This window comes from Pteronotus mesoamericanus, unplaced genomic scaffold (genome assembly GCF_021234165.1).
Source record: "Pteronotus mesoamericanus isolate MK-2021 breed Mesoamerican mustached bat unplaced genomic scaffold, CSHL_Meso_final scaffold_137, whole genome shotgun sequence".
NCBI lineage: Eukaryota > Metazoa > Chordata > Mammalia > Chiroptera > Mormoopidae > Pteronotus > Pteronotus mesoamericanus.
In genome coordinates, this window is record NW_026555306.1 from 6,152,802 (window position 1) to 6,166,331 (window position 13,530).

At 63.6% G+C, this 13,530-nt stretch overlaps 1 protein-coding gene across 3 annotated transcripts; it reads right to left on the minus strand.

Moving 5' to 3' along the window:
* Nucleotides 1-723: 723 nt before the first annotated feature.
* Nucleotides 724-12,932, minus strand: KCNC3 (potassium voltage-gated channel subfamily C member 3). 3 transcript variants are annotated; one of them, XM_054588759.1, is made up of 5 exons: nucleotides 12,060-12,932; nucleotides 7,011-8,118; nucleotides 5,355-5,546; nucleotides 2,227-2,286; nucleotides 1,155-1,279 (listed from the first exon to the last, which is right to left on the minus strand). In XM_054588759.1, the coding sequence occupies exons 1-4, from the start codon at nucleotides 12,930-12,932 to the stop codon at nucleotides 2,270-2,272; spliced, it is 2,190 nt and encodes a 729-aa protein (XP_054444734.1). In that variant the 3' UTR covers nucleotides 1,155-1,279; nucleotides 2,227-2,269. The 3 variants fall into 3 exon arrangements, with proteins under 3 accessions (XP_054444732.1, XP_054444734.1, XP_054444733.1); XM_054588758.1 differs by lacking the exon at nucleotides 2,227-2,286 and adding an exon at nucleotides 4,991-5,118; XM_054588757.1 differs by lacking the exon at nucleotides 2,227-2,286 and having other exon boundaries at nucleotides 724-1,279.
* Between the last annotated feature and the right edge of the window lie 598 nt (nucleotides 12,933-13,530).

Consider the following 13,530-nt stretch of genomic DNA (forward strand, 5'->3'; position numbering starts at 1 on the left):
GTTCCCTGGAAGGGCAGACGGGCAGGGCCCATCCGGGAGATGCTAGCTGCAGGGAACCTGAGGAGGATGCCGGAGATGGGGGGTGTCTGGTGGTTTGAGGCCTGAGGATTGGGGGATGTCCAGGAAATGTCCGAGACTGGGAAGGTTGTGGAGCATCCCAAAGGCTGAAAGTGAGCTGCAGGCAGGGCCGCCTCTTGGAGGACTGAGAGGTGCCAGGGTGCACTCCAGGGAGTGGGTGGCGGCGGGGCTTGGGGGGCAGCGTCTGTGCGCAGAGGCCGAGTTCCAGGGGTGTGTGGGGGTTTGGGGGTGCGGGGTCAGTGTCAGGAGTTCTGGGTGCAGGTCTCATGTCCTAGGAATCCGGGGGTGGGGGTGTTTGGGGAGATTTGTGTGCTAGGGCCAGACCATCCCAGGAGTCGGGGTGGGAGGTCTGAGTCCATGCAGCAAGAACCGAGGCGAGCAGATGGGGGGGTGGTGAAGGGGTGCAGTTCACCAGAGGGATCCTCCTAAAGGCTGAGGGAGCAGCTGCCCACAGCCCCCCTCCCTCACCGTCTGAGCTCAGCGCCGGTTTTTGGCTTGGGCCACTGTTCCTCCTTCCCCCACACTGTCGCTAATTAATTTGATGCAGGGGTGAAGGGCAGGGGGCTAGGAAACCCTCCTGTGGCTGAAAGGGCAGCCCGACCCCCTTGAGGCCCCGCCCCTCCCCAGAGCGCCCCTTCCCTCAGCCGCGTGGCATGCAGCCCCCGGGCGCTTATTGCTGAGGTGGAGTTGTGGGGGGAGGGGTCCAGGTTGGGGAGGCATGCAGAGTAGGGGGGAGGTGCCCCAAATGTAATTGGCATAATTTGGACGTATTTACACGAGTTGATGGGAGGGGATGTCCTATGGCTCATGGAGACCTGAGAAGGCTTTATTTGGGGGGCGGGGCGGAGAGTTGAGGGGCGTGGGCTTTGGCCCCTCCCCCTCCATCCTGGGGCCCAGGTCGGGGCGAGGGGCCCGGGGGTGTCTGCTGGCGTGGTCGTCTCCGTTGCATATTATTAATGACTTTTTGATTTTTAAAAAAACCCTTTTCCCCAGCCCCCCACCCCCAGCTCCTTTGACCTTCTTCCCTGTCACCCCCGAGTCCCCCCACGGGGGGGAGGGGAGCGCTAGAGGATGGAGGGCAGGGTTGGGGCAGCGCGGCGGGCGGCCCTGGGAGAGCCGGGGGGAGTGGCAAGGGGCGCGAGGCGCAGGGACACCCCGCTCAGGCCCGCGATGCTGCTCAGGCTGCGGGATTTCTCGTAACCTGGGGGGAGGGGCGGAAACACGGGGAGGAAGCATGGAGCAGGGGTGCGTGGGGAGGGTCCCGGAGACAGAGAGACCCCAAGACGGAGGGAGGGAGGGGGGCAGGAGAGAAACAGACAGAGAGGGGCGCCAGGTGGAGAAAGGGACAGAGAGAAGGCGAGAGATGCGGACGGAGAGGCACCGGGACACAGAGAGACAGAGGGCAAGAGGCAGAGAGATGGACAGAGGCGGACCAAGGAGATGGAGAGAGAGAGAAGTGAACAAATCGGACAGTCAGTCGCATCACGGAGAAAGGTTCAGACATGGGGAGGGGGGAGAGACTCCGGGTTAGGAGGCAGGGTGGCGCCCACCGAGCCTCCCCCACCCCGCCCCACGCGCCCGGCCCCCCTCCCTCCCCGCACTGGCCCCCTCATCTGAGGCAAAGGTGGCGGGGCAGCGAGGCGGATGGTGGCAGCAGGGGCGGGGGGGGGGGCGCTCGGGTGGGAGGCATGTGGGGGAGCAGCGTGAGGAGGCCTGGGGAGGGGCTGGCAGGGCTGGCAGGGCTGTCGGGGGCGGGGGGCGAACCTAGGTGTCGAGGCAGCCGGGGAGGGGCTGTGCGGGCCGAGGGCGGGCAGCCACGGCCCGCGGGGCGCTGCGGGCGGGCGGGCAGCTCCGGGGCAGGCTGAGGGCGGGGCCTCTCTCGGGGGCCAGGGGACCTCACCGGGACCCTCGGACGGGGAGGCCCTAGCCGGGTCTTGGTCGCCACGGGGATCTGAGGCCGAGGGGCGTGTGTGTGGTTCCCGGGAAGCTCGGCAATGTCCCCGGAGTCCCGCCAGCGTCGGGGCTGTTCTAAGCGGCGCCAAGGGGTCTGTCTGGACAACGGCGTCTTGGCCCCAGGAGAGCGAGCCTGAGGGGTCGGAAGCCCACTATCCTGGGGACACCCCTTCCCAGCCATTTCCCATTGCTAACCTGGGGGGAAGGGGCAGGGGGGGACCGAGGGTCTCGCGAGGTCTCAGGCGGTGACAAGAGCTGGGGACAGAAATACACAGAGTCATGGCGCGGGGTGGGGGTGGCCATGGGGAACCCCCCCAACACAGCTTCACTGTTGGGGGTCGGAGAAACGCCGGATCTCTTCCTCCTCTCTGGTGTTTTCCGGGGAAGGGGAGCAGTGAAATGGGGGGCGGCCAGAGACATCAAATATGGAAGGAGCTTCCGGGGTGGCTGGGGTGGGGTGGGGGGTGGAGGCCGGGGAGGAGGAGGCGGGACGGGAGGAGGGGAAGGCCGGGGAGCAGGGGGAACAGGGTCAGGAGTTAGACCCAGGAGGGTGGTGAGGGCCGGCGGAGGAGGAGGGAGGGGTCACGGGGCAGGCGCGGGAGGAGGGGAGGCGGGCAAGGGGGGGGGGGCGGGCCTCGGAGGAAGGAGAGGAAGCGGGAGGGGAGGCAGGGCGGGTCCAGGGTTCAGTCAGCCCCATCAGCTCCGGCCATCATTTGAGTTCAATGAATGGATTTTGGCATCTGAGGCAAGAGAAGCAGGGACCTCCCACCGCACCTCCGGCCCTCCCTCCCCCGCATCGCCCCACCCTCCCCACTCCCCCTCCATTCCAAGGGGCCCATCCAGACCTGGGGAGGGGACAAAGGGCGGGAACAGGACTGGGTGCAAGCGGGGAGGGGGGTGAGATGGGATTGGGGGAGGCTGGTAATGAGATGAAAATGGAAGATGGTGGGGGGGGTGGTGCAAGGAGAGGTGGCGAGACGGAAAAGTCCCACGGGCCCCTCTGGGTTCCCACGGCCTCTGCTGTGTGACCTGGGGCAGCCATGTCCCTCCCTGGGCTTCTGTGAAACAAGGGGCTTGGACACGGCCGTCTCCGGAGCCTCCCCGAGCCCCGGACAGCACCTCCTTAGGCTGTGGGGGCGGATTTAGGACCTATCTCTCTGTATTTCTAAGGGAGAGTCCGCAGATGTTTGTTGCATGAGTAAGTGCTGGGTCAAATTCCTTCAGGTGGCTCTTCTTCACTTTCAAGATCAATCCAGCCTCTCGCAGTGGCCAAAAACACCCTCTCGATCCTTCCACACAGACTGCCTGGCACCCCTCTCCCTTCTGCTACGCGGCTGTGGCTACGCTTCCCTCCTTGCTGTTGCTCTAAAAAACCAAGCTCATCCCACCTTGGGACCTCAGGACCTTGGCGCTTGCTGCTCCTTCTGGCTGCTGGCCCCTTCTACCCTTCAGGTTTCCCGTCACCTCAGAAAGGTCTTCCACAGACCCTCTCATCTGAAGTGGCAGGAGGTATTTCGTGGGTTTGTTTGTACTTGTTCACTTTCTGCTTCCTCCAATCAGGCGGTATCAAACTTATCCCGCAAAGGGCCTGGGAGTAAGTATTTTTGGCTCTGTGGGCCACACGGTCTCTGTTGCAACTACTTTTTTCTACTGTTGCAGCAGAGCAGCCGCTGTGCTCCAGGAAAGCTGTACTTCGGAAGCGGCTGGCTGACAGCGGGCCCCCGGGTGGCTCTGCGCACAGAAGCGCGGCCCAGAGTGTAAACTGCGTGAGGCGCGCTCTTACTCTGTGCCCTGCCAGACCTCCAGCGCCTGGAGCTGTGCCCTCAGTAGTTGGTCGCCGCATGGATGGGCGGATGGAGGGAGGGATAAATGGAGCCAGGGGTTAGCTGTGGTCATTGTGCTGGTGGCAGAACAGGTGTCACATTCTGGCACGTGGTACGTGCTTGGTTAGGTTTGCTGAATGGTCCACTAACAGCTCTCTCTCCCCTCTCCCTCTGTCCCCTGACCTCCCCAGGGCCAGTCCCCAGTCCTTTCCTTCCTTCCTTTCTATCCCCACAGCCCTGACCAGGGCTCAGGGCTCAGGACTTGCCCTCTCCCTGCCCCCCGCGCCCCGCCCTCGTCCCGCCTCCTCCGCCAGGCCACCCCCGAGGGCCCAGAGCTGACCTGCTCCCCCCAGGTCCCTGGACAAGCTCCCAGCCCCAAAGCCGGGTCCTGCCTTCCTGCCTCACAGTTACACACTGGCCCCCAGTCTCTGGGCTTTGCCTGTGCTCGTCACCCCGGCCACTGCTGTCTCCTGGGGTCGCTTCCTTGCTGGCAGGCAGGATAACCCTGTCAGTTATCAACTCCTGCAGAAAGCCTTTCCTGTCGCTCACGCCCACCTGGGGGGTTTAGCTTGCTCCTCTGCACTGTCTGACCCTGTGCCACCTCCATGTCGCCTCAAGGAGCGACTTTGTCTGTGACTGCCTCTCCCCCCCAAACTGAGAGCTCCCGGGGAGGCGAGGGGCGATCCTGTCCACTGGGGAGGCCCCGTGCGGGGTGCCTGTGGCTGCTTTACAAACTGGTCAGGTCACAGGTGACTAAAGGGGTGGCTGAGCCTTTCTCATCCCATCGTGCGCTCCAAAGGGTGTTCTGGGCTTGCACCCCAGTTTTCCTGATTGATTTTTAAAAAACCAAAAGGCGGGGGGCAGGGAGAGAGATGTCGATGGGGTGAGGATGGAGGTCAGTCGCAAGGGCAGGGAGGGAGGTCAGGCACGTGGTGGGGAGGGTCGGGGTTAGTTCCGGAGGGTCAGTGAGGGGCAGGGCAAGTCCTGGGCAGGTGGGTGTGGGGTCAGTGTCACGCGTGAAGGTTAATTGGATGGAGCTCTTCATGGCGAGGGACGGGAGTCTCGGTCAGTGGGAGCTGCATGTTCTCAGAGGGGTTAGTCAAGAGGCAGGGGTTCGGAGGGCGGGGGCTACTTACCCCGGGGGGGAGGGGGTTCGTCCACTAGGGGGATATCCAGGCTGCAGCGTTGGCGTTGAGGTCGGGCAAGAAGCTGGGGGGGCCTGGCTTACGCCAGTCTGGGGGGAGCAGTGGGGGAGCACCGGTGGCTGGGGGTGGGGGAAGAGGCCAGAGGGTCGGGGTGGGGGAAATGGAGATGGAATAAAGACAGGTGAAGGGTCAGTGGTGAGGAAACCTGGGCTGGGGGGGCTCTGGGAGGGAGGAGGCCTGGGGCCAGGGGATGGGGGAAGGGAAGTCCAGCACCTCCTCCCCCGCCCCCCTCTCCCCCCTCCCCTGGGGGAGGCGAGAGAGGGAGGGTCCCGGGGTCCAGTGGAGGGCACCTCACCTTTCCGGATGGAGCCGTCAGGGGAAGGAGCGTAGTCGGTGAGGAGGAAGCAGGCTCGGTCCCGGCTGTAGCGGCCCCGGCTCCCGGGGGTGATGGGGCTCTTGTCCTCCGGGGACATGGCGGGCTGGTCGATGGCAGGGCAGTCCTCGTGGGCGAGCGCGGCCGCTGCTGGGTCCCCGTTGGGGCGGGGATCTGCGTCCCCAGGGTCAGACAGAGACACAAAGGACAGAGTGAGGTGTGGGGACTCGGGGTGGCGGTGACACTAGCAAGGAGAGGGTGTTGGCAGACTCGGGTGCCGGAAGGGACAGAAGGGCAGGGTGCGGCAGGGGGTGACGGGGCGGCGATCAGCTGGGAGCTGGGCGCTGGGGGCTTGGTTGCTGAGTTTGGGGGGCGAGTCACTGGGGACGGGTGTTGAGTGTTGGGAAGGGCAACATGGGGACAGTGTTGGATGGAGGTGGGTGGAGGGCGGGCGCTGAGCGCTAAGAAGTGGCCCTCACGCCAAGTTTCAGGTGCTGGGAAGGGCCGGGCTACGGAGCTGAGCCCCTGGAAGGATGGGTGGAGGGGGCAGCAGGGAAGAGGCAGTTGGGAAGCAGCCGGGCGACCTGAGCGGGGCAGGACTGGGGTGGGGCGTGGAGTCGGTGGGGCGCCCGCCTGGAGTAGACAGCTGGTGGGAATGTAGGGGCTGGAGGTGCTTGTTTAGGGACGGGTGCTGGGCGCTGGAAAGGACACAGTGAGGAAGGGTTAGAAGGTGACAGGTGAGGGAGGGGGAAGTGGGGGTCCCCCAGGCTCTGACTCCAGCTATTTTTAATTGGTGTGAAACTGGGTCAGCGGCTGAGGGAGCAAGCCAGGGGCCGGGCGGCCCAGCTCCCTTTCTTGACCTACTTAAGACATGGGGGTGGGGCCCACCGGCCTCTCCCGCGTCCCAGACTAACACCCCAGTCACTGGCTCTGAGGCACCGGCTCCCCTGGGGGGAGGGATGCACGCAGGCAACTCTTCTCCTGCCTCCCTGGTTTCACCTCTTCCTCTCATCTCTCTGAATCTCTCAGACCCTTCTCTGCCGAGCCAGAGATGGCTGGGCCCCAAGTCACTGTCCTGTCACGTGGCTCTGCTTTTCCAGCCGCTGGGCCTGTCTCCCCCAGCCACTCTCGGACTCTTTCGTTTTAAGTCTTGTTTCCTCTCTTGGTCTCACTGTTCAAACCCAAACTCTCCGCCCCTCCCTCTGTCCGGGTCCCCCCCCCCTCTCTCTCCCCCTCTTCTCACTGACGGTCTCTCAGTTTCAGACCCGTGGCCTTTAGACTTTGTTCAGGGCGTTCTCTGGGAAGCTCAGGTGCCGCAACCATCTGGCCTCTCATCTCCAGCCAGCCCGTGATTCACGTGTGAGACCCTCTCCCCCGGGCCCCCCTGAATACTTCGGCCACATGTCTGCCTCTCTCTCAGACACCGTCTGTCATACGAAATCTCCGTCTCTGCCACTACTTCTGTGCCCCTTCCCCGGCCTCAGCCGCGACCATCCACTTTTCTCCTCCCTGTCTGTGGCTGAGCGCCCTGTCTCTCCGAACCTCAGCATCCCCCTCCTGCCCCCCTCAGAAGCTCCCCCCTCCGCCCACACATCTCTGCGCGCGACCCCCCCCACCCCCCACGCGCCCCCTCCTCACCTGCCCGGTTGATCTCAATTACTTCCTCCTGAGCCAACGGGCAAGGCTCCCCAGGGGCTGGCAGAGGGGGCAGCCCCATGATCCCGAGCCCACCCGCTCCCCCCCTGAGCAGCCCGGGGTGCGTGTGGGGCCCTGGCGGGTAGGCCCCGGCCATAGTCACCCCCATGGAGGGCGGGGTGATGGGTGGCGGGGGGCTGATACCACCGCTGCCGTGGTGAGGATGGGGCGGGGGCGGCGGGGGCGGGTCAGGCTTGCAGTAGTTGGGCGAGCCGGGCTGCGGGGGCCGGGGGATGTGTTTATTCTTCTTCTTGGGCAGCTTCTGCTTGGCCATGGCCAGCGAATAGTACATGCCGAAGTTGTTGACAATGACAGGCACGGGCATGGCGATGGTGAGCACCCCGGCCAGGGCACACAGCGCCCCGACCAGCATCCCCGACCACGTCTTGGGGTACATGTCTCCGTAGCCCAGGGTTGTCATGGTGACCACGGCCCACCAGAAGCCGATGGGGATGTTCTTGAAGTAGGTGTGGTTGGAGCCCAGAATGTCATCGGGGTCGGCGCCAATGCGCTCGGCGTAGTAGATCATGGTGGCGAAGATGAGCACGCCCAGCGCCAGGAAGATGATGAGCAGCAGGAACTCGTTGGTGCTGGCGCGGAGCGTGTGGCCCAGCACGCGCAGCCCCACAAAGTGGCGCGTGAGCTTGAAGATGCGCAAGATGCGCACGAAGCGCACGACCCGCAGGAAGCCCAGCACGTCCTTGGCGGCCTTGGAGCTGAGGCCCGAGAGGCCCACCTCGAGATAGAAGGGTAGGATGGCCACACAGTCGATGATGTTGAGGCTGCTCTTGAGAAATTCCACTTTGTCCGGGCAGAAGGTGATGCGCATGAGGAACTCAAAGGTGAACCAGACCACACACACGCCCTCCACGTAAGTGAGGAAGGGCTCCGTCTCCACCTCCACGTTGGTGATGTTCTCCGGTGGGGCCCCGGGGATTGGGGAGGCCTGCGTCACCGTCTTGTTGCTGATGTGGATGAAGCCCTCGTGGGTCTCCAGGCAGAAGGTGGTGATGGAGATGAGGATGAAGAAGAGGGAGGCGAAGGCCACATACTGTGGGACAGGGCGGGAGAGAAGGCGAAAGGTGACCCGGGTATCCGATCAACTAGCCACCTCCACAAGACCCCCCCCACCCCAGCGGCTCCTTGCCCAGCCCCGAACGCTTTCCTCGGATGCCCTCCCCACTGACTCTGGTAAAAGGGAACGCGGAGGATCAGATGCAGCTCCGGAGAGGAGCTGGCCCCAGTGGCCAAAGCATATGGGCAACTTCTGTGCGGGGAAACAGCGATCTCTGGCCCATGCTCTGCCTCCGGGACCACCTCCCCTCTCTCTCCTATTCCCGGCCCCTGTCTCTGGGCTCTGCTGCGGGATCCAGGTGTGGGAGGGGAGACTTAAGGTCACACATCCTGTATCCCGGGGTTTGGGGTTTGGGGGTGGGCCTGGAGCTGAAGGAAGTGGAAGGGGAAGGAGAGAAAGTGGGTGGGGAGGCAGAGTCACGAGGTGGCTAACAGTAAAATCTTGGGTTTGAATCCAGCTTTCCCCCTGCCTAACCAGGGCAAGGCGATTAAGCTTCCCAAACCTCAAGTTTTTACAGGATTGTTGTGAGGATTACATTAGGTAAGTAGACGAAGGTCCTGGCTGAAAAACAGTGCCTGGGACTCTAACGTCTGAGCTCTTACAAGGGTATGGCAGCATCAGTTTTTTAGGGGGGACGAGGACAAGGCCAAGGCCTCAGAGAGGAGCCAGGGTTTAAGGGCCTGGGCACCAATGTCTGAGCCCCAGAAAAGTGAGAAGGTTGCATGAGGCCCTCGCCCAGAGAGGACAGGGCCGGGGTGGAAGCACAGAGGGGAGGAGGGATGTTCGGGCCCTGAAGGGGGAAGGAAGTGTCAAGTCTGCAAAAAGAGAGGGGGGTAGAGATGAGGAGAGGTGGAGTTTAAGGCTCTCAAGAGGGAGGGAGGGTCAGGGGCCTACACCTGGGAGAGAGCACAGGACTTAGGGCGAAAGAAGGTGAGGGAGCTTTGCAGAGGCACAGAGAATTGGGAGTCGGGGCGCGCTTGGTTATTTCAGGATGGGGATGGCCACAGCCCTGCCAAACTGCTGTGGGTTTTGAGGAGAGCGCTGAGGAAGGAAAGGGGGTGGAGTCAAGATCTTGGAGAAGGGGATGTATCAGGCCCCTTGAGATGATAGTGGGCTTTACCAAATACGTAGGGTGAAGGAGTGAAGTTAGTCCTTGGTTAGGGAAGGGAATCAATGTTGGGGCTTTAACCAGATGGGGAGAGGAGGAGGAAGGGCCTGGGATGCAGAGAAGAGAGGAGGGCCAGGGTCAGGCTGCAGAGAGGACCCTAAGCCTTGGGGAGGGTTGGGGTCCCGGTGGGTCCTTTCTGCCCCGCCCCACTCTTCGTTTCTCCGCAGTGGTTTAAGAGGCCAGAGGCCGCCGCAGAGCGCATGCCTGGAGCTCCCCCGCGCCTGCTCCGAACCCCGCGCGCGGCGCAGGATGCGGCACCGCAGTGGGGGCGGGCCGGCCGGGCCGGGGGGCGGGGCGCGCGGCGGCCAGCACCGCGGACAGCTCCCCCCGCCGCAGTGCGCAGCCGCAGGGGCTGGGAGCCGTCTTAACCCCTTCGGGGCCACCACAGAGCTGGCCTTGCGCAGCCGCAGTGCCGCCGCTTCACCGCGGGAGGCCGCGGGCCCTGTGCTATATTAACTCCTTCCCTCCCAGAACAGAGAGAGGAAGGTGGGCTTCGCCGCAGTGCGCAGCTGTAGAGGATGGACAGCGTCGGGACTGGTTTAACCCCCAGTCCCGAGAAGCCTCAAAAGCAGAAGGGGTAGGGGTAGGAGGGCATAAAGTCTCTGTAAGAAGTAAAGGCGAGATTATGAGGAAAGGGGGGAGGGGGAGGTAGGGCCGGACCCTCCACTTTTCATTGGCCTCAGCTCCCAACTCTACGAAGCTATCTCACTTGGAGGCTGGAAAGTGACTGGCATGCCAGGGACACTCAAAAATATTTGTGGACTCAATGAGTGACCCCCCCCCCGCCTCGTAGCTGTCCCGGGCATCTAGCCTCACCTCCGCACCCTTCAATGGGGTCGCAAGAAGGAAGGGCGCCCCCAGGCCGTGGGGGGAAGGGGCCACCTGGAAGCCTGACAGGGGCATGTCGGGCCATGTCCCTTCTGTACCTCGTCCTCCCCACCTCCCCCCACCCAACCCCAAATCTCGCCAACTCAGCGCTTCCCGGGGACCAAACTTTATGCGGAGCCTCCGGGCCCCCCTCCCCGTTGTTCCCTCCCCCAGCATGAATGCGGCACTGCGGCTCCGCGTCCTTCCCGGCTCAGGACGCGGCACGGTGGGGGGAGGGGGCCGGACTGGCTCCTCAAGGTGTTTAGGTCCCCGGGAGGCTAGGAGGGGTCCCTGGAGTCGCTCTTTCCCTCCTTCTAATTCCCCCCATTTGGAACTGCCCTCCTCTCTTCCAACGCGGGAAGTTAGGAGGAGGAAGAGGTTCAAGGGAGCGTGAGGGGGAAAGGGAGCTATTTAGCTTGGGAAGTTACAAATGCTTGAAGTTATAAAAGTTTGGGGCGGGGGGAGATGAAGGGAGCTCCGGGAAAATCTGGAATTCAAGGGAGACAGGGGTAGAGGAAAGGGAAGGCTGGAGGGTGTGTGCTCTTTGGTTCACCTTGGCGTGGGGGGAGAAGCTGAGGAGCTCAGCCCAGGGTTTTGGACGGGGAGGGGGGGAGGTTTGGGAAAGGGGAGCAAGCAAGGCTGGGGGCGGGTGGAAAGACACCAAGACCGGGTAGAAAGAACTGGGAGCTATTTTGAGGAGGAAGTTCTGGGGCTGATAACTTGAGGGACGTCCCAAGGATTAAGGTTAAATAAAGTTCTGGAGCAGAGAAGTCTTGTAACCACTAGGAAAGGGGCTGCGGCCCGGGGTGGGGGTTGTCCCAGAGAGAGGGAAGGGGGTCGGCTGTGCAGCTGAAACGATGGAAGGAAGAAGCTGGGAGGATCTACGGGTGAGGAGGCCGCAGTTCTGGGAAGCATATGGGAGGTCCTGAGGAGGACAGGCATATTATTGGGGGCTCGGGAGAGACTGAGGAGTGTGAGAGGCTCTGGGCAAGTCTGGAGCTTTACGGGGAAAGTCCCTGGGACGGGAGTTGGTGTGGAGGATGCCGGGAGGCACTTGAACACAGAGAGGTCCGGCAGGTCCCAGGAGGAAAGATGTCCCAAGGCTTAGCGTTGCAGTGAGGGGGAGGGGAAGTATCCTAGCCAGAGCAAGTGGTCTGGAGGTTCAGAGGGGTGCGGGAGGCCCTGAAATTAGGGTGGGGAGTCTTCTGAGACTTTGGCAGAAGAATCGAGTGGGGGTGCTTCAAAAATAGCCAGGAGACTCAAACTTGGGGGGGGGGGATCAGGGAGAGGGCCAAAGATAAAAGGAAGCAGGGAGCTTTGGGGAGAGCTAAGGGCTGGTGGGCTGGACAGGAGGCTTGGGGCAGAGGTCCGCAGGGGGGCGGGGAAAGGGGGGCATTTTCACAGAACTTGGGATACTTTGAGGCTTAGGGAAGGATGTCTTCTGAGGGTGTGGGGATGGTCCATGAAACTGAGGGCTAAGGAGGGGGTCTTCTGGGGGTCCGAGGGGTGGCCAAGAGAAGTGAGGGGTTCAGAGGGCTTCTGATAACTGGGGGTTGCGGAAAGTTCTCCTGCGAGTCTCGGCTAGAGTCCTGGAGAACTAAGGGTCTAGGGTGACCTAGAGAAGCGAAGGGATCTCGGGGATTCCAAAGGTTGAGAGGCCGTCCTCTGAGGATCTGGGGACGGACGGGAGAGGGGGTGTGTTCGGAGGAGTGCGGGAGACTCAGCGTTGGGGTTAGAGGCTTGTGGGAGACTGGGAGGTCGGGAGAGGCCAGGAGGGGCTGGGACCGGCTGTGGGATTCTGAGGGTTGGAGTGGGGCGCTCCTGAAGGATCTGGGAGTGGGTGGGGAGGGGAGAGGGATGGGGACTCCGACAGCGCGCTCACCCTGGCTGCCCGTGACGAGTAGGGGTCCTCGAAGAGCGCCCATACGCGAGGCTGCCAGCGGCGCCACCACGTGCCGCCCGCGCCGCCCGCGCCCCCTGGCGGCCCCCCGGCACCGCCGCCCGCGTCCTGGAAGCAGAGGCGCTTGAGCTCGCCGCCCGCGCCGTCCAGGCCGCCGCCGCCCGCGCCCGCCTCGTCGTCCAGGCCCGCGTCGTGGGCGCCCCCGGCGTTGGCAGCGTTGGCGGCGCCCGCAGAGTCGGGCGCTTCGAAGGAGTCGAGCGCCTCCTCGGCATCGCGGTGCTGCCGGTAGGTCATCCAGCAGCAGGCCTCCACGTCGGTCTCGTCGATGCCCCAGAAGCCGAGCTCCTCCTCGAAGAGCGGCCCGCACACGTCGGCCGGGCAGTGCAACTTGCCCGTGCGGTAGTAGTTGAGCACGTAGGCGAAGACGCCAGGGTGCCGGTCGAAGAAGAACTCGTCAGTGCCAGGGTCGTAGTCGAAGCGCGCCGCCGCCTCAGGCTCCGTCAGACCGGCCAGCCGCGTCCCCGGCAGGGTGCGCAGCGTCGAGCGGTACGTCTCATGGCGCACGCCGCCCACGTTGATCACGATCTTGCCGCTGTCGCCACCGCCGCCGCCGTGCCGCCCCATGGCCGCCGCCGGCAGCCCGGGGCATGGCTCGGCGCGCCGGTCCCCGGGCCCGTGGGATGCCGGGGGGCCCGCCGGGGACGCGGCAGGGCCGGGCTGCGCAGGCTGCTGCTGCTGCTGCAGCGGCGGCGCTGGCGGCGGCGGGGAGTCGGGAGGCTGCGGCGGCTGTGCGGGCTGCTGCTTGCTGGCCCCCTGGCGCCGGCGGAAGGAGGAGACGCAGACTGAGCTCAACATTGGCCGGGGGGGCGGGGCCAGTGGGGCGGGGCCTGAGGGGCGGGGTCTCAGAGTAGAGACAGACGTGATTGGGTAGAAAAAGCAATAGATGAGGGGGCGGGGCCTACATAGGAGATTAGCCGAAGTGATTGGCCTGAGGTAGTAGGGCGGAGTTGAAGCAGAGGGAGGAGGGCCGGGATCTAACCGGGCCAAGAAGAATGGGGTGGGACAGCAGACAAAACACAACGATTGGATATTTCCGAGAACACGGGCGGGGCGAGGTGTTACAGGAGGAGGGATGCACCTCTAAAATTGGCTGGTTTGACAGCACAAAAAAATGGAGGGGGCGGGGTTAGATATAAGAAAGATCCGATTAAAATAAAAAAAGGATGGGGCGGGACAGAGAAAAGGGACATGTCCAAGCTATTTAAAGAGGCAGGACAGGCCGTGAAGGGCGGAGCGAGGCGGCAACGGCGGAGACCGCTCTGAGTAGACAGAGAAGTATCGCGGGCCCGGATTTAAGGAGCGGATAAGCAGAACACTGTGGGGAAGGGAGGATGGAGACTGCGGGATTGGGCTCCCGATATCGCTCGGACGGGGAAGGACGGATCTTAAAAAG

Excerpts from the sequence above, each read along its gene's own strand:
- KCNC3 (XM_054588757.1), bottom strand. The coding sequence starts at position 12,932 with ATGTTGAGCTCAGTCTGCGTCTCCTCCTTCCGCCGGCGCCAGGGGGCC. Across the intron at positions 8,119-12,059 it reads ACTCGTCACGGGCAGCCAGG|TATGTGGCCTTCGCCTCCCT; the intron begins GTGAGCGCGCTG and ends CCTGTCCCACAG. Across the intron at positions 5,547-7,010 it reads AATTGAGATCAACCGGGCAG|ATCCCCGCCCCAACGGGGAC; the intron begins GTGAGGAGGGGG and ends CTGGGGACGCAG.